This window comes from Microcaecilia unicolor, chromosome 10 (assembly GCF_901765095.1).
Source record: "Microcaecilia unicolor chromosome 10, aMicUni1.1, whole genome shotgun sequence".
NCBI classification, from domain to species: Eukaryota; Metazoa; Chordata; class Amphibia; order Gymnophiona; family Siphonopidae; genus Microcaecilia; species Microcaecilia unicolor.
Window position 1 is genome coordinate 102,049,505 of NC_044040.1, and position 18,296 is coordinate 102,067,800.

General features: G+C 43.9%; 1 protein-coding gene across 1 annotated transcript in view; it reads left to right on the top strand.

Annotated features, from left to right (window-relative positions):
* NUP205 (nucleoporin 205) overlaps positions 1 to 18,296 on the top strand; it is a 1,281,456-nt gene that overhangs the window by 101,476 nt on the left and 1,161,684 nt on the right. The window contains exon 6 of the mRNA XM_030216143.1: positions 7,143 to 7,259. Coding sequence (XP_030072003.1) covers positions 7,143 to 7,259 — 117 coding nt within the window. The remainder of the gene's footprint in view (positions 1 to 7,142; positions 7,260 to 18,296) is intronic.

Below are 18,296 nucleotides of genomic sequence, written 5' to 3' on the forward strand. Positions count from 1 at the left end.
GACCCTAGAGGCCCAACATCAAGGTGGACAATGCCCTGAAGTGCCTGTTGAGCTGAGGGAATGCAGGGCAGCCTTACGTCAAATTCAAATTAAACAGATGGATTTTCAAAGGAAGTTGGTTCAGCAAAAGTTTTTTGAATATAGTAATAAATCGGGAAGGATGCTGGCGCGCAGCCTACGCCGGCGAAGGGTGGGCAATACTATCATGAAATTAAAAGGGGAGGGGGACACATTATTATATCAAGATAAAGAGCTTAGAGACCGATTTGCCCAATTTTATGCAGACTTGTATACCAAAGAAAGTGGGGATTCGGGGGAAAAGACCAAAGAATATCTAAACAGGCTGGGATTGCGGAAACTAACAGAGGCACAAAGAGAATCATTGGACAAGCCCATAACATTGGAAGAGATAGAAGGAGTTATTAGAGGATTAAAAGGAGGGAAAGCGCCGGGACTTGATGGGTACACGGCTAAATTCTATAAGCTAATGAGCAAGGAGGTAGGGCCATTGATAGTACGGGTAGGAAATGAGTGCTTCAAATCTGGGACTTGGTCTAGGAGTATGTATGCAGCGGGAATCTCGGTGATCCCTAAGCCGGGAAGAGATCCTACATTGTGTGCATCTTACAGGCCAATATCCCTTATAAATATAGATATTAAGATATTGGCCAAGGCTATGGCGGAGCGGATTAATAAGTTTCTGCCCCAACTGATCCATGAGGATCAATCAGGCTTTGTCCCGCGCAGGCAAGTAGCGGATAATATAAGGAGATCTTTAAACATTATATGGGAGGCCCAACGTCGGGGGGGGGATTTTGTACTTTTAACAACGGATGCAGAAAAGGCCTTCGACCGGGTCGAGTGGCATTACCTATGGGAGGTGATGGAATTTATGGGGTTCGGCCCAGGGGTATTGACATGGCTCAAGGGGTTATATGCAACACCAAAAGCTTGTATAAAAGTTAATGGGGGATACTCTGATCAGTTTAGGATACAGCGGGGCACGCGGCAGGGATGTCCCCTGTCGCCCTTGCTCTTTGCCTTGGCAATTGAGCCGCTAGCACAGAGAATTCGGGAGACGGTCAGTATTGAGGGGATTAGGGTGGGCGATCAAGAGCATAAAGTGGCGTTATTTGCAGATGATATTCTGTTTTATGTAAGTCGCCCGGAGGAGACTCTACACTCTATCTGTACGGAGCTTAGAGCGTTTGGAGCCATATCTGGCTTCAAAGTCAACTATGATAAGTCTGAGGTGCTGGGCATTACGGGTCCCACTTTGGATATGAGTAACCTGGTAACCAGATTCTCTTTTAAGCATGCCAGGGAGAGCTTTAGATATCTTGGGGTAAGGCTGCCGCGGAACCTTGCACAGGTATATGGGATTAACTATGTCCCCTTGATTAGAGAGCTAAGAGCAGATTTAAGTAGATGGAAAAATGGGTTACTCTCATGGTGGGGAAGAATAGCGGTTATCAAGATGAACCTCCTCCCTAGGTTGTTATTCCTCTTCCAGACGTTGCCAGTGGAAGTACCCTGGGGTACCCTGAACAAATTACAGGCGGATATGTCTAAATTCGCCTGGGGAGAGAAAAGGGCAAGGTTATCAAAGCGAATTATGTGGAGTGGGGTGGAGGTAGGAGGGAGGGGGATGCCCAACATTACATGGTACTATCAAGCGGCACAACTGAAGCAGGTGGCGGAATGGAGTAAGGGGGAAGGGGCACCAGTAGCAGTGTTAGAACAACTACTGGAAACTAGGTGTAATCTGGAAAGGGGTCTGTGGGGATCTGGAAGGATGAGCACCCCACGTAGGGAAACTGACAATCCATTTATAGGGCACTTGTTACACACATGGGATGTGCTGAAACGCAAATTTAAAAAGGGAGTTAAAACCTCAACATTGGCTCATATTATTCATGAGGTAGAGTTCCCAGGTGGAGAAGAGGGGGGTACGTTTCATGAATGGTATAGAAAGGGCTTGCGGAGATTTCGAGATTTGATGTCAGAGGGTACAATAAGGACATTTGAGACACTAAGGAGGAAGTTCGACCTGCGGGAGTCTGACAATTATGCATATTTGCAAGCCAAACATTATATGAGTAAACAGGGGTGGTTACATGCGGACCCGAGGGAAAAGGAGCCCCTAGAAAATATATGGGTTACACTGGAGGGGGGGAGGAGAGGCATATCCAGGCTATATAACTATATTAGAGGTAGCGCATTGAATAAATTACCTTATATGAAAGCATGGGAGAGCGATTTGAACTGTGAAATGAGTGTGAAAGAATGGGAGAGAGTATGCATTGAGGTAAAAAAGGCATCAGTGTGTGTATTAATAAAGGAAAATGCCTACAAAGTTTTAAGCAGATGGTACTATACGCCAGAACGGTTAAAACGAATGTATTCTAAAGCCTCAGACAGGTGTTGGCGCTGTGACAATGATCTGGGTAGTTTTATACATGTGTGGTGGTCTTGCACTCTTGTACGCTCCTTCTGGGACGATATTACGGTGTGCCTGACCTCTGTTCTTGGGGTGCAGTTTCCTGCAGAACCAAAGTGGTGCTTGCTGGGGTGGGGAAATAAAAGGGGCCAGAAATGGCAGAAGCGGCTAAAAAGACTATGTTTATCAGCTGCGAAGCTAGAGATAGCAGCCCACTGGAAACAGAGAGTGGGCCCTACGATGGAAAAATGGAAAACGAGACTCCGAACATTAATGGGACTTGAACAACTGACGGATAGACGGAGGGGTAGATTTGACCCTGACGCGGAGGAATGGATGCATCTAGAGCGTTTATGGACTGCTGCAACTAATATATAGGGAATTCAGCCATAAAGTGAGGGAGGGGGGAGGGAGGGGAGGGGGGGGGGGGGGGAAAAATTCATTACGTTTTCAAATGTATATATTGTAGTCCATTCTATTTGCACTGGCTGTACAGCTGTTAGCTGAATAAGTGTATGTACTATGGAACAAAGTGACGGAATAAAAACATTTTTCAAATCAAAAAAAAAAAAAAAAAAGAAAATCTGCGCCTATAGCATTAACTCTAGGGTATAAAGATAAAAAAATCTTACGTCTCTGTTGAGTATCTCTAGCTAAATCAGGGAAAACTCTAATTTTTGAACCCAAAAACAGGGAGTCTAAATGCCTCAAAGAAAGCTTAAGGACAGCGTCCCTATCCATTTCCATCGCAAAAGTTACCAATAATGTGGTTCGTTGAGTGATGACCTCTAGAGAAGATTCTAGGAATGCCGTAAGGTTCATTGCATCTTGTTGTAAATTTTCTGGTGGATTCCCACCAGTTTGAATATAATAAGCACGTGTTATAGGTGGCAACGAAGTCTCCGGCATTCCCAGAGTTTCCATAAAGTATTTTCTAGCCATTTGAATTGGTACCATAGGAGACCGAGGAAAATTTATAAAGCGCAAGGTCAGTCTTTTAGATTGATTTTCCAAAAACTCCAGGCGTCATGAGGTATAGTTCTTGTCTTTAATTAGGGATTGACCCAAAAGTTCAAATTTTTCAGTTTTTTCTGCCAACTTTTTAACCTCAGAGGCTTGGAGTATATTAGTTTGTATCTGATTTAATGCTGTTTCTGAAAGAACTTTTATGGTCTCCATATTTTTCAGAATTAAGTTCTGTAAAGCTGATTGAGTAGATGAAGTTAAGTCCCACAGTGACTCTAAAGTCACTACAGCAGGTTTTTTAATCTTCCCCACCAAAAAATCCGGACAAACTTGGGCTCCAGTTGTCAGCTCGTGCAGGCTCCCTCCCTGTTCGCCTGGTTCTCTTACTGAGGCCATGGCTCCAGGACTTGCATCCAAAGCTTCACTTCCGGGTTGCGGGGGTGCTGCACGCTCGACGGAGCTCAGAGAAGCCCCGTCTACGCTGTTGTCTAGCGCCGGAGCGCTAGCTCCGGCAGCAGGAGTCGATGCCGACGCGGGACGTGACCCAACACAGAACTGTTCCAGCGTCGTCTGGCATGGTTGGGGCATTCCGCCCGATACATGGGGAGCCTCTCGGACTCTGCCTCTCCTCTTACCCATCTGCAAGCGGGTAAGGTCCGCTACCAGGTTGGCTCGTGAGCAGGTCTGAAATGCGTCCGTTTAGGCTGTACAACAAGACGCCATCTTTGATCTCCCATCTGAGAGTCCTATTTGATGCTGTGGTAGTATGGTCTTTCTTTCACAGGACAGGATAAATAGACTACTCCTGTAGTTCCATGCTTTTTGCTCCTGGCAATGCGAGTTTGATATTACCTTCAACTTCTGGGGTTTATTGTGGCAACTCTGGATCTGGTTCCTTAGTTGAGGGCCAACATGTGTGCCTTGTAATGAGGCCTTCTATCCAGGCAGTTTCCTTGGTCATAGTGGTATGACATATGGCTTTCTGTCTTGGCAGAGGTCAGGAGACATCTACATTGATGATGGCTCCCTTCTCACCTGTCGAAGACTGGATCTGGAGATCCCCAGTTGGATTTTTTTCCATTTCTGAACTTTCCTTAGTTTGGGCAAAATAGTGTTGAAGAGATGTTTGTTAAATAGAAGTTTTTATTTGTTTGTTTTTAATGATTACTGGTTTGTAGCTCAGCTCTCAGCTCTTGATTGTGTATTTATTTGGATTTAGCTCATGCCTTTTCATTTGTAGCTCAGAGTGAATTAAATCCAGGTACAGAAAACATGCCCTCCGCTCCCACACCCCCCTTCCCCCACTCTCTCCTCAATCACTGGCTGACTACTTCCGCGACAAGGTCTAGAAGATCAACCTCGAATTCACCACTAAACTTTCTCCTCCTCTTCATCCCATAACTCACTCCCTCAACCAACCAACCCAGGCCTCCTTCTCCTCTTTTCCTAATATCACCGAAGAGGAAACCGCCCATCTTCTCTCCTCCTCGAAATGCACCACCTCTTCCTCTGACCCCATCCCCACCAACTTACTTAACACCATCTCTCCTACTATCACCCACCCCCCCCCCATTTGTCATATCCTCAACCTCTCTCTCTCCACTGCAACTGTCCCTGACACCTTCAAGCATGCTGTAGTCACACCACTCCTCAAAAACCATCACTTGACCCTACCTGTCCCTCCAACTACCGCCCCATTTCCTTTCTACCCTTCCTCTCCAAAATACTTGAACGCACCGTTCACAGCCATTGCCTTGACTTTCTCTCCTCTCATGCTATCCTCGATCCGCTTCAATTTGGCTTTCGCCCACTACACTCGACAGAAACGGCACTATCTAAAGTCTGCAATGACCTGTTCCTTGTCAAATCCAAAGGTCATTACTCCAGCCTCATCCTCCTCGACCTATTCGCCGCTTTTGACACTGTCAATCACAGCTTACTTCTCGACACACTGTCCTCTTTTGGGTTCCAGGGCTCTGTCCTCTCCTGGTTCTCCTCTTATCTCTCCCATCGTACCTTCAGAGTACACTCTCATGGTTCTTCCTCCACCTCTATCCCGCTCTCTGTTGGCGTCTCTCAGGGATCTGTTCTTGGACCCCTTCTTTTCTCAATCTACACCTCTTCCCTGGGCTCCCTGATCTCATCTCATGGCTTCCACTAGCATCTTTATGGTGACGACACCCAGCTTTATCTCTCCACACCAGACATCACTGCGGAAACCCAGGCCAAAGTATCGGCCTGCTGATCCGACATTGCTGCCTGGATGTCCAACCGCCACCTGAAACTGAACATGGCCAAGACCGAACTTCTTGTTTTCCCACCCAAACCCACTTCTCCTCTCCCTCCACTCTCTATCTCAATTGATAACACCCTCATCGTCCCCGTCTCATCTGCCTGCAACCTCGGTGTCATCTTCGACTCCTCCCTCTCCTTCTCTGCGTATATCCAGAAGATAGCCAAGATCTGTCGCTTCTTCCTCTATAACATTAGCAAAATTCGCCCTTTCCTCTCGGAGCACACCACCCGAACTCTCATCCAGTCTCTCATTACCTCTCGCCTTGACTACTGCAACCTACTCCTCACTGGTCTCCCACTTAGCCATCTATCCCCCCTTCAGTCCGTCCAGAACTCTGCTGCACGCCTTATCTTCCGCCTGGACCGATACACTCATATCACTCCTCTCCTCAAGTCACTTCATTGGCTTCCGATCAGGTACCGCATACAGTTCAAGCTTCTGCTTCTAACCTACAAATGCACTCGATCTACAGCCCCTCCTTACCTCTCAACCTCATCTCCCCTTACGTTCCTACCCGTAACCTCCGCTCTCAGGACAAATCCCTCCTTTCAGTACCGTTCTCCACCACCGCCAACTCCAGGCTCCGCCCTTTCTGCCTCGCCTCACCTCATGCGTGGAACAGACTCCCTGAGCCCATATGCCAGGCCCCTTCCCTTGCTCATCTTCAAATCATTGCTCAAAGCCCACCTCTTCAATGTCACCTTCGGCACCTAACCACTACACCTCTACTCAGGAAATCTAGACTGTCCCAACTTGACATTTCGTTCTTTTAGATTGTAGGCTTCTTTGAGCAGGGACCATCCTTCTTTGTTAACTTGTACAGCGCTGCGTAACCCTAGTAGCGCTCTAGAAATGTTAAGTAGTATTAGTAGTAGTAAAATATTTCCCTGTCCCAAAAGACTTAGAATATATTTGTACCTGAGGCAATGAAGGGTGAAGTGTGTTGGCCAAGGTTACAAAGGAGATTAGTGGGGGAAGAAGTTGAATTTGAATCCATGCTTCCCAGCTTGCAGCTCTAATCGCTTAGCTACTCCACCAGAATATAGAACCTACCTACCTACTATGAACCTGTCTTTTTCACTTTTTTTCCCCCCCAAGAGATTAAAAAAAGAAATAAATAGGCTTATGGTTAGGTAAAACGAAATGACTATAAGACCCTTTGTTTACTTAATGCACAGAACAAATCTATTTGGATTCATTCCTTCTGAAAAAGTAACAAGGATGCTCAGGGAATAAGTGAAATGAGTGGAAAAAAAGGGAGGTATGAAAAGGGGTGAATTCAGATAATGTAACAACTTTGATAGGATTGTTCTAGAAATTGCAGTTTCATATCATTTGGTTTAAAAAAATATAATATGGTGTAAAGGACACGGATGAAAGGTAAGCTAGTTTCATACATTTAAATTGAGATTTACTATGAAAAACATATTTTCCTTGTAGGTGAAACAGTTGAGGAATCGAGCAGAAGAGGATGCTCGGCTAATCCACATGAGCATTCAGATGGGGAGTGAGCTGCCAACTTCCTTACGGCGAGACCTAGAACATCTCATGCTTTTGGTAAGACCTCCAATCGTTGACAACACCTACGGTGCTGGAAAAGAGAGGCTAACCTACAGCAGAAGTATCATGAATAGGAAAAAAAAAATTATAAATCATAACTGACACGGTTCTGTTTTGTCTTTACATCTGCTTCAAAGTTATAATTATATGTCCAAATTGCAACCGTTTGCATGATATATGGTCTTCAGAAGCATGTTTGTATTTTTTCTATGCTGTGCAGCTTCATTGGTTGACTGTTGCTGCATAATCAGATCGTACTCTGCTAACAAAAACATACATAATCCATTTTAACACACAAAACAGAATAAAAACAGTACATCCATGGATAAGCAGGCTCCTATATTCTCACGTGGGTGATGTCAATCTTCATCGCCTGGTCCAGCATTTTGCCAAAGCTAAAAACAGAGCGGTCTCAGTTCTCTTTTTTTCTATGCGAGGAGAAGGTGATCTTCTTTTGCTTTCTCCTCACTTGCCCACTCTTAACAGCTTTTCTGTGCCTTCCGACTTTGTTTCTCTATATGCTGTGGCTCTTTTCTTGAGCCCTCTTTTTTAAACCTGTCCTTTTTCTTAGTTTTGTTTCAACGTGTAGAAGGACAGCCTCTAGTTCGCTTCATGAGAGGTTTGCTTTTGTCAAAGCCTTTTGCCAAACCTCCACCAGTGCCATAGGATCTCAATGTTGTTCTCACCCAGCTGATGAAAGCTCCTTTTGAGCCACAGAATTCCTGCCATCTGAAGTACTTGACCTGGAAGGTCATTTTCTTAGTGGCTATTATTCAGCTCGTAGAGTCAGTGAGCTTCAGTGGTGGATGCACCTTATTCTAAGTTTCATCATAATAGAGTAGTCCTGCGCACGCACCCTACGTTCCTGCCAAAGGTAGTGCCAGAGTTCTATCTGAACCAGTCAATTGTCCTGCCAACATTTTTCCCTCCCTGGCTTCAAGCCCATTCTGGCGAAAGCACCTTGCACACCTTGGATTACAATAGAGCATTGGCCTTTTACATGGAGCTGACAAGGCCCCACAGACAGACCAAACAGCTTTTTGTTTTAATCCCAACACGATGAGGATCTCTATTGGGAAACACACCATCTCGATTTGGCTGGCAGATTGTCTTTCCTTCACTTATGGCCAGTCTGGGTTGGCCTTGGAGGGTCATGTCACGGCTCATAATGTCAGAACCATGGTTGCGTCAGTAGCTCACTGGTGGTTAGCCTCCACTGAAGAAATTTGCAAGGCATCAACATGGTCTTAAGTCCACACATTCATATCTCACTACTGCCTTGAGCAGGATACCTGGTGAGACAGTTGGTTTGGGCAGACAGTGTTGCAGAATCTGTTTGGTGTCTAGACTCCAACTCCACCCTGCCAGGCCTGTTTTATTCTATTCTAGGTTATACCCTCATTCAGATTGTATATAGTTTCAGATTAATCTGTGTTATGTCTTTGCCGTTGTGAGGCCCAATTGACCAATGTGTGGTGTTTTATGTGAGCCTGGATGCTAGGGGTTCCCCATTTGTGAGAATATGGAAGCCTGCTTGTCCTCGGAGAAAGCGAAGATACTTACAGCATGTATTCTCTGAGGACAGCAGGCTTCATGTTCTCAGAATCCCTCCCTTCTCCCCTTGGAGTTGTCTCCTTGGTTATTTTTGCTTTAGTATTAAACTGAGGAGACTGCGTCCGCTGGAAGGCACAAAATTACAGATCATATTCAAAAGCATGGATTAAAGAGACAAAGCCAACATGGATTTACTGAATTTACTACATTTCTTTGAAGGGGTGAACCAACATGTGGCTAAAGGTGAGCCTGTCGATATTGTGTATCTAGATTTTCAAAAGGCATTTGACAAAGTACCTCATGAAATACTCCAGAGGAAATTGGATTGTCATGGGATAGGAGATAGTGTTCTATTGTGGATTAAAAACTGGTTAAAAGATTGAAAACAGAGTAGGTTTGAGTGGTCAGTATTCTCAATGGAGAAGGGTAGATAGTGGGGTTCCCCAGGTGTCTGTGCTGGGACCGCTGCTTTTTAAAACATATTTATAAATGATCTAGAGATGGGAGTAACTAGTAAGGTAATTAAATTTGCTGACGACACAAAGTTATTCAAAGTTGTTAAATCTCAAGAGGATTGTGAAAACTTACAAATGGACCTTACGGGACTGAGAGACTGGGCATCCAAATGGCAGATAACGTTTAATGTGAGCAAGTGCAAAGTGATGCATATGGGAAAGAGGAACCTGAATTACAGCTATGTAATGTTAGGTTCCACATTAGGAGTCACTGACCAGGAAAGGGATCTAGGCATCATCGTTGATGATACTTTGAAACTCTCTGCTCAGTATGTGGTAGCGGCTAAGAAAGCAAATAGAATGTTAAGTATTATTAGGAAAGGAATGGAAAACAGAAATGAGGATGTTATGTCTCTGTACCGCTCCATGTTTAATTCTGGTCACTGCATCTCAAAAAAGATATAGTGGAATTAGAAAGGTACAGTGAAGGATGACAAAATAATAAAGGAGATGGATCGACTTCCCTATGAGGAAAGGTTAAAGCAGCTAGGGCTCTTCAGCTTGGAGGAAAGATGGCTGAGGGGAGGTTTATAAAATGAGTGGCTCCTTTGGAGATGGTTAAAAAATATTTGGTGAACATCCTGGGAATGGACAAGGACTCACTCCCTCCCATTACACGGGCTTATTACATCGGGAGTATTGGAGTGGTGGTGGGAAACCCCCCCGTAATAGGGGAGGGAATGAATCTTACCTCATTCTTAGAAAGCTCATTAGAAATAGTTACTCAGAGGTTAACTCTGCTTGCCACTTTCGTGTTGGAGCCTGATAGGAATGCCGTACTACGGCTTTCGTTGAGACACTTAGAAAATCTGTTTTTGTGCTCAAAGGTCCGTATCTTTCCAGATCTCTCATGGCCTACACAGATGAGACGAAGGGCCTTTTTGGAACTTCGCCCCAGAGAGGTGGCATTGGGAGCAAATTTTGTTTTGCGATTTCCTTGTTTTTGTAATGTGATGCTTGAGGGTAAACATTTTCAGTTTGTAGATCCAAAACAGTTGAAAGAGTTTATTGATGCAAGAGTTGATGTGAATATAGTAAGCCTTCCCTAATTTAGCAGGCTGGGGTCTGAACCAGAGGAAGCATCTATTGATGATTAATTTTTGTATTTTTTTTTTCTTTTTTAATTTCCTTAATCTTGGAATCAAATTTCTTTAACTTGTGGGCAAATGGGCTGTAAAGATATATACTTATCATTTTTGTTTCCTAATGTTAAATAATGCCGATTGCATATTCACTTTATGTGGTGATATATTGGAAAATTTAAATAAATAAATAAATGAGTGGAGTGGCATGGGTAGATATGAATCGTTTGTGTACTCCTTCCAGAAATACTAGGATTAGGGAGCACGCAATGAAGCTACAAAGTAGTAAATTTAAAACTAATCTGAGAAAATATTTCCCCATTCAATGTGTAACTGAACTCAAATCTGTTTCTAGAGAATGTAGTAAAGCTTAGTGGGGTTTAAAAATATATTTGAGTAGCTTCCTAAAAGAAGTCTATATGCCATTTTTAAAATGGACTTGGGGAAAATCCACTGGTTATTTATAGGATAAGCAGCATAAAATGTTTTGTATTGTTTTTGGATCTTGCCAGGTACTTGTAACCTGGATTGGTTATTGTTGGAAACAGTATTCTGGGCTTGATGGACCTTCAGTCTCTCTTTCTCCGAGGACAAGCAGGCTGCTTGTTCTCACATGTGGGTCGATGTCCGTGTCAGCCCGGGAAGCGGCATTTTGCAAGCAAAATATATATAAAAAAAAATCTTTTGCCAGTCTTCTTTTTGGTTTTATTTCTTTTTCGATCGTGTGTTTGGGTTTCTCCCCATTTTGTGCCCTTTTTTTGGCACGATCACATCGTTTGATTTCGCTGAAGCCGTTTTTCCTTCCATTTCATCGAAGATACCCAACGACTTCAAACATTGTACTCCGTGCAACCGGACTTTCTCAGGTACCGATGTTCACACGTGGTGTATCCACTGCCTTGGGCCTGACCATTTCCCAGCCACTTGTAGTCTTTGTCTTTGTATGAAGAAACGAACTCAAGTGTCTTGAAGCCCAGCGAGAAACTTTTTGGTGCTCGGTCCTATCCGTCAGTGTCGACATCGACATCGGTACCGAGGTTGTCGGCGTCAACATCGAGGGAAGTATCTACTTCGGGAGTAGAGGTAATGGCTGCTGATAGACCAACTTTCGCTGGCAGCGGTGAGGGGTTAAGTGGGTCTGCACCTGCCTCGAGGCCTCCTGTTATGCAGGCCCCCCGGGACCGACCTTTGCCATACCCGGCCCGAGGAGATGTGAGGGTTCCATGTCGTTCTCACCTTTACCGAGGAGTCTCAAAGACTGGCTTTGAGCAAAGGTGCAGAAGCACCGTCATAGTTCTCCTTCGACACACGGTGCCAGGAGCTCAGGGGCGTCGAGGGACTCGGCACCCGAGAAGCGTCTGCACCGAGAGGACCACTCCCCCTCTATACAGGAGATGCCGACGCATCGGTCTCCTGGCAGCCCGGTACCTGCTCCAGAACCTCGGCAGATTCTGCCAATGGTTTTTCCACTGACCCCGCAGCCTTCTCCGATGGCGGCTCTTGACGAGTGCATCCGGGCACTGCTGCCAGAGATTCTGGAAGGATTGCTGCGACAATCTGCTACGGTGTCGGGGGTGCTTATGCCTTCTGTACAGACTGCTGCAGTGGCGTTTGGCCCTTCACCTGCGGTGAAGTCTCTGGCCTCAGCATTGGTGTCAGCTACCATCCAGGTCGACTCCCCTTCGTCGGTGGAGGAAGCTTTGCCGTAGTCCAGGTGGGCGTCAGCCTCTTGACTTCGCCATCGTCTATCCTCGGCGTCGATGCATGCTCAGTCTCAGGCATAAGTACACTCCAGCTTCTTGGCAGCCTACCCAAGCTGCTTAGAAGTTGAAGTGCATAATGTGGATCATTTATCCTGCTCTCTCGTTAAGCACAGCTAGATTACTTTCAGCATTGTTGAAACCTATCTATTGGGATTAGTTAAATGTTCTGTTTCAATAGTATCCTTCAAGGATACTACTTACTGAACCATGCAGTCCTGGGCGACTGTCAGCTTTCCCCTCCCATTCTAGTTTAAAAGCTACTCTCTGCTTTTTAAAAATTAGCGCCAGCAGCCTGGTTCCATCCCTGTTAAGGTAGAGCCTATCTTTTCGGAACAGTCCCCCCCCCCCGTGTCTAACAAATCTAAGTCTCTTCACCATCGTCTCAGACTTCGGAGCTCTGCCTGCCTTCTGGGACCTGCGCATGGATTGGGGATCATTTCTGAAAATGCTACCTTAGAGGATCTAAATTTAGCTTCCAGAACCTCCCTCCCACATTTTTCTATGTCACTGGTACCCACATGTACCAAGATAGTCAGCTCATCTCCAGCACTATCTAAGATCCTGTCTAGGTGACGCGTGAGGTCTGCCACCTTTGCACCAGGGAGGCAAGTGACCAGGCGATCCTCACATCCACTAGCCACCCAGTTATCTACATGCTTAATGATCAAATCACCAACTACGACAGCAGTCCTAACCATTACACCTGGTCAGAAGTTGTTGGAGACATATTCTCAGTGCGAGAGGATAGTGCATCCCCTTTTGGGCAGGTCTTGGCTACAAGAGTACTTCCTACTTTTCCAGGGTGGTTTTATTTCAGTAGACCTATCTCCTCCAAGGCAGCACAGGGGATACCAGACTGGAGGTGTAACAATGTTCCTGTAGGTATCATCTATGTACCTCTCTGTCTCCCTCAGCTCCACCAAGTCTGCTACTCTAGCCTCAAGAGAATGGACCGGTTCTCTGAGAGCTATGAGCTCTTTGCATCGTACACACACATGTAACCGCTCACCAACTGGGAAATAATCATACATGTGACACTCGGTGCAAGAGACTGGATAGCTTCGTTTTTGCTTCTGGACTGCTGTCTCCATCTTAGTATTTTTGAGTTTTTCAATAATTTAAAACTTACTAAGGTATTAAGGATATTAGTCTAATATAAAAAATGTCTAGCTTGTGTGGTATATTGTGTGATTTATTTAACCATTTCTTCTCAGAAATTAATGAAATGTAATTAAAACTCTGTTAGAGCACTCCTCCCTTGTTTTCCTAATTAGAATAACTGGAGAGAGTGGGTGGGATTGAAGACTAAACTAGGTCCTGCTGTGCCTTCTAGAGGCTATCTGTTAATGTTGTAGGCTTTTGCAAAAAGTTCAAGCTATGTCAGTAATCAAATTGTCCTTAATGGTCTCATGCATTAAACCAGTGTTCCTTAATTATTCTTATACCTCACGCTAACATTATCAGTTTGTCTCACACCTAGAATGTAAACCGCACTGAACCCTGGAAAGGGAATATTAGCGGTATACAAGAATTGATTTGATATTTTTGGTGGTTTGTTACTTCATCTCACATTGAGCTTCAGGCCTTAGTGACGGATTCTTCTTATATGAAGTTCCATCATGAAAGAATATTCGTCTGCTTGCACCCTAAGTTTCTATGTGTTGGAGTTCCATCTGAACCAGTCTGTTGTCTTTCCAAAATTCTTCCCTCGAACCCATGCCTATCCTGGCGAATGCACACTGAACACCTTGGACTGCAAGTGAGCATTGGCCTTTTACGTGAAGTGGACTAGGCCCTCCAGACTCTCCTCCCAACTTTTTGTTACTTTTGATCTGAAAAGGATGAGGGTTGTCATCGGGAAGCATACTATTTCCAATTTGCTGGCAGATTGCATTTCTTTCACTTATGCCCAGGCTGGGCTGATCTTTGAGGGTCTTGTCAGGGCTTTAATTGTCGGATCCATGGTTGCTTTGTAGCCCTCTTGAGGTCAGCTTCTATTGAAGAAATTTTCAAGGCCTGCAACATGGTTTTCAGTGCACACTTTCACATCTCTTTACTGCCTTGATCAGGATACATGACAAGACATTTGTTTTGGATAGACTGTGCTGCAGAATCAATTCAAGTCCAGTTCCACCCTCCTAGGCCTGTTTTGTTCGGTTCCAGGTTGCACTCTCACTCAGATTGTGTAGTTTCAGGTTAATTACTTTTATGCCTTCGCCGTTGTGGTATCTAATTGACCACTGGTGGTGGTTATGAGTTTGGTAGCTATGGATTCCCATATGTGAGAAGTATAGGCCTGTTTGTCCTTGGAGAAAGAGAATATACTTGTAGCAGGCATTCTTTGTGGACAGCAGGTCTTATATTCTCACATACTTTCCCACCTTCCCTCAGAGTTGTCTTTTTTTTTGCTTTTATTTAGACTTGATTTACTGCCTTTCACAATCACTCAAAGCGGTGTAGAAAAATTAAATCATAAAAACATGAAAAGAAAGCCAATATCAAAGTAGGATGGAAGACTAGCAATATAGGACAGGCAAGAAATAAAAAGAATAAGAAAGATAACAGCCTGACTTGCAAAGACAACATAAGTAAAAGGAATGCCTGAAAAAAACAAATGTGGTTTAAAAAGACTGCAGAATTGAGAGAAAGAAAGCTCAGATTTCAAAAGAGGTGGTAGAGTTCCAGACGGAAGGAGCTATATTAGAAGCTCCAACAACAGATTTAACATCATCAGCAACTCTGTTAGTAACACTGGCATTATCAATAGATAAAGCTTTGATTATGAAAAGGTTTTTTAGAAATAGAGAGCTTTCTTGGGCTTCAATGTCCGTATATTTCCTGATGTGTCTAGAGACACTCAAAAAAAAAACGAAGACAATTTCTTTTATTAAAGCCAGGTGTTCTCCGGCTAGGAGCTACATTTCTTTTACGTTATCCTTGCAAGTGTATAATTTGTTATCAGTCGGTTAAATATGTCTTTTTTTTTTTTTTAATCCATACAGCTTTCTGAATTTATCTCAGCTAGAAGGTCTTAGAGGTTAAAGCTCTGAATTTGTAAAATGGATACCAAAGCGACCGGTCTTAATTTCCTAATGTAATAATTGGTAAAATCTCCGCATTGATAATCTTGGATCTATATGATGGACTAAAGTGTACTTTGTTAAAGATTTTGCTTTCTTTATTTAAAACTGCTTTATTTCAGACAAATGTACCTTTTCTGTTTCAAGTGCAATACTTGTTTAAAAGTTGAAATTAATAAATATAAAGTGAAAAAAAAAAAAACAGAAAAAGGTAGTAGCATGAGTTGAGCTAAGTCGGGAACAGAAGGAACAGGTAAACTGCAATCAAATGCAGTTCGAAGTGTATGAGAAGGGGTATATGGAGTAATAAGACTAGCTAAATAAGGGGGAGATCTAAAATGAAGGCATTTTAAAGTGATAGTCAAAATTTTATAAATGATGCAGGTTTTTATTGGAAGCCAGTTATCTTTAAGAAGGGGTGTAACATGATTATACCGTCAGGTATTTGACAGAAAACATATAGCTGTGTTCTGTACCATCTTTAACTTACGAAGGGATTCCTTGTGAAGACCAGCATATATGATGTTACAATAATCCAGTTTTGAAGCAACCAGAGCATAAAGAAGAGTGGCACAGTTGTCATTATCTAGAAAAGGACGGATAGAATGCACAAGACGCAATAAGTGTAAGCAGGTTCTGGTAGTAGTAGAAATGTGGGTTGAAAAGTTCAGTGCACTAACTCCTAAATACTTCAATTTGGAGTATGAAAGACTTTGAAAAGTAGGAACCGAACTCTGGGGAACACCACAGCTAAGTGGCATTGGATCTGAAAGAGATGATGGTAGTAATACTTGACATTAACGGCTCAAGAGGAAGGAATGAAAGCAAAGTACTGCACCTGACAGACCCAAATTAGACAATTGAGAGAGCAAAATGGAATGACTGACTGTGTCAAAGGCAGAAGAAAGATCTAACTAAACTAAAAGAAAGGCCTTACCTTGTTCATTAGTAGAATGACAGTCATTTAAAAGAGATCCTCTTTCAGTGGAGTAACCTGGAAAAATTCCAGACTGAAGGGAGGAAGTGCTATTGAACATACATAATATAACATAGTAGATAAGGAAAGCTGTCAGAAAACCCATCTCTTCATAAATTTACTCAAAAATGGCAGATTTGAAACTGGACAGTAATTGTTAAGGAGAGTAGATGAAGGGATTGGTTTTTCAAAAGAGGATGAACCAGAGCAGTCTTCCATGAGGAGGGTAATCCCCGTAGTAAGGCTATTTATAATCATAGAGTGTGCCAGCGAGCTAAGACTATGAGAAGCTAGAGGCAGCCAATGAGAAGGAACAGGGTCTAACAGACAAGTTGTCTTTTTGGTTGATTGGAATATGTTATCAAATTGAGTTAATGATGGAATGTTAAACTGAGACCTGCAGTGCAAGAGACCAATAGAGGATCCAGGTGGGGAAAGTAGCTGTGGAAAAACTACTGAACCAGCATTAGATAAAGAAGAACATGAAGAACCAGGGAGGGATGGAGAAGTTAGAGTTGGGGGAAAACGGAAAATTGGAATGCAAGTTTATATTATACTTCTTGTTCTGCGCTCTCATGGCAGGCAGGAAGGCATGCGTGCAGTGCATCTCGAACTCAGATGTTTAAAGCTTGTTTCAAACTGTGTATTGGTAATGCAGAACCACATTACCTACATGTGAGAATATAAGGCCTGCTGTCCTTGTAGAATACCTGCTTAGAGGTAAATATCTTTGCTTTCTTTGAGGACAAGCATACCATGTTCTCATATGTGGGTGAGGTTATCCATGGCCCCTGGTGCATAATGCTTTTACACTGTACTATATCTTTAATTTCTCACAACAGCGCTCCCACTGTGCATGTGCAAGTGCCTTGCCACCCGCTGCGAGAGTGCGCGACTACCATTCTCTCCATCTGCAATGAGGGGAAAATGCGCTGTTCACGTGATGACGCGGGGCTGGCTCCTTCTCTTAGCTCTGACCCTCTTCCTCCTGTATTTTGTTTTCCTTTGCTTTCTATTAACCAAAGTTTGGCTGCATACTTATAACTTTTCACAGGCTGTTCGGGGTTGTGGAAGCTGGTGGTTACCGACCTGTTTTCTCCGAGTTAAGCCTGTCCAAACCCCGAGGCCTGTGAGTGATAAGCAAAATTCGGTGCCTGACAATTCTGCGGTGTCATCACCCCCACCACCAATGTTCAAGACGAAGTGGTGAAGGAGCTAACTAAGAATCTGTCTGCGGTGATCACTGATAAGCTTTCTAATTTGGAGGCCACATTGGATGATATCTGAGATACTGTAGAATGACAAGGTCAGCGCCTGCACAGTGCTGAGCAGTGGATTTTGCAACAAGAAGACAGGTCAGGGATTTTGGAGATACTAGTGGGAGGCCCACTGTAAACTCCTTTTGATCCGACTAGAATTGGGAGTAAAGGAACAACGTTAATTTATTGAGTCTTCAGGAGGAGGTTGAAAAGGCTGAACTCTAGAGGTGGTAGTCTTTGGCCCTGCGGGAGTACTTGTTCAGGTGGAATGGGTGCTGAGAGTTGGCATTAGTCGAGAAATGGGAACAGCAAAGTGGAGACCAGTGCTGGGTCATGTTCTGAATTTTGTGGAGAAAGCAAAGCTTTTGGCACTATATCGCAGGAAAGGTGGCCTGGAGTATCCCGTGCCCATGCTGACTTCATACATTTTAAATTCTTGCTGACCTCCTTTCAGTCTGCGCTTTTACTTGCGAAACAGGATTATTACATCCAGTTGACAAATTCTCTTGGCTCAAACTCTCGACGTTTCTTTGCCACACTGAACTCTCTCCTCAAAGTGCCTTCACCTCCAACTCCCTCTTCACTTTCTCCCCAGACTCTGCCTGAGTACTTTCATAAGGTTCACAAGATTAAACTTGAATTCTCAACAGGGTCACCTCCACCTCTCCTTCCCTTAGTCCATTCTCTCAACCCTCCAACCCCTGCCTCCTTTTCTTCCTTTTCTGAAATCACTGAAGGGGAAACTACATATCTTCTTTCCTCCTCGAAGCTAACTACCTGTTCCTCTGATCCTATTCCCACCCAT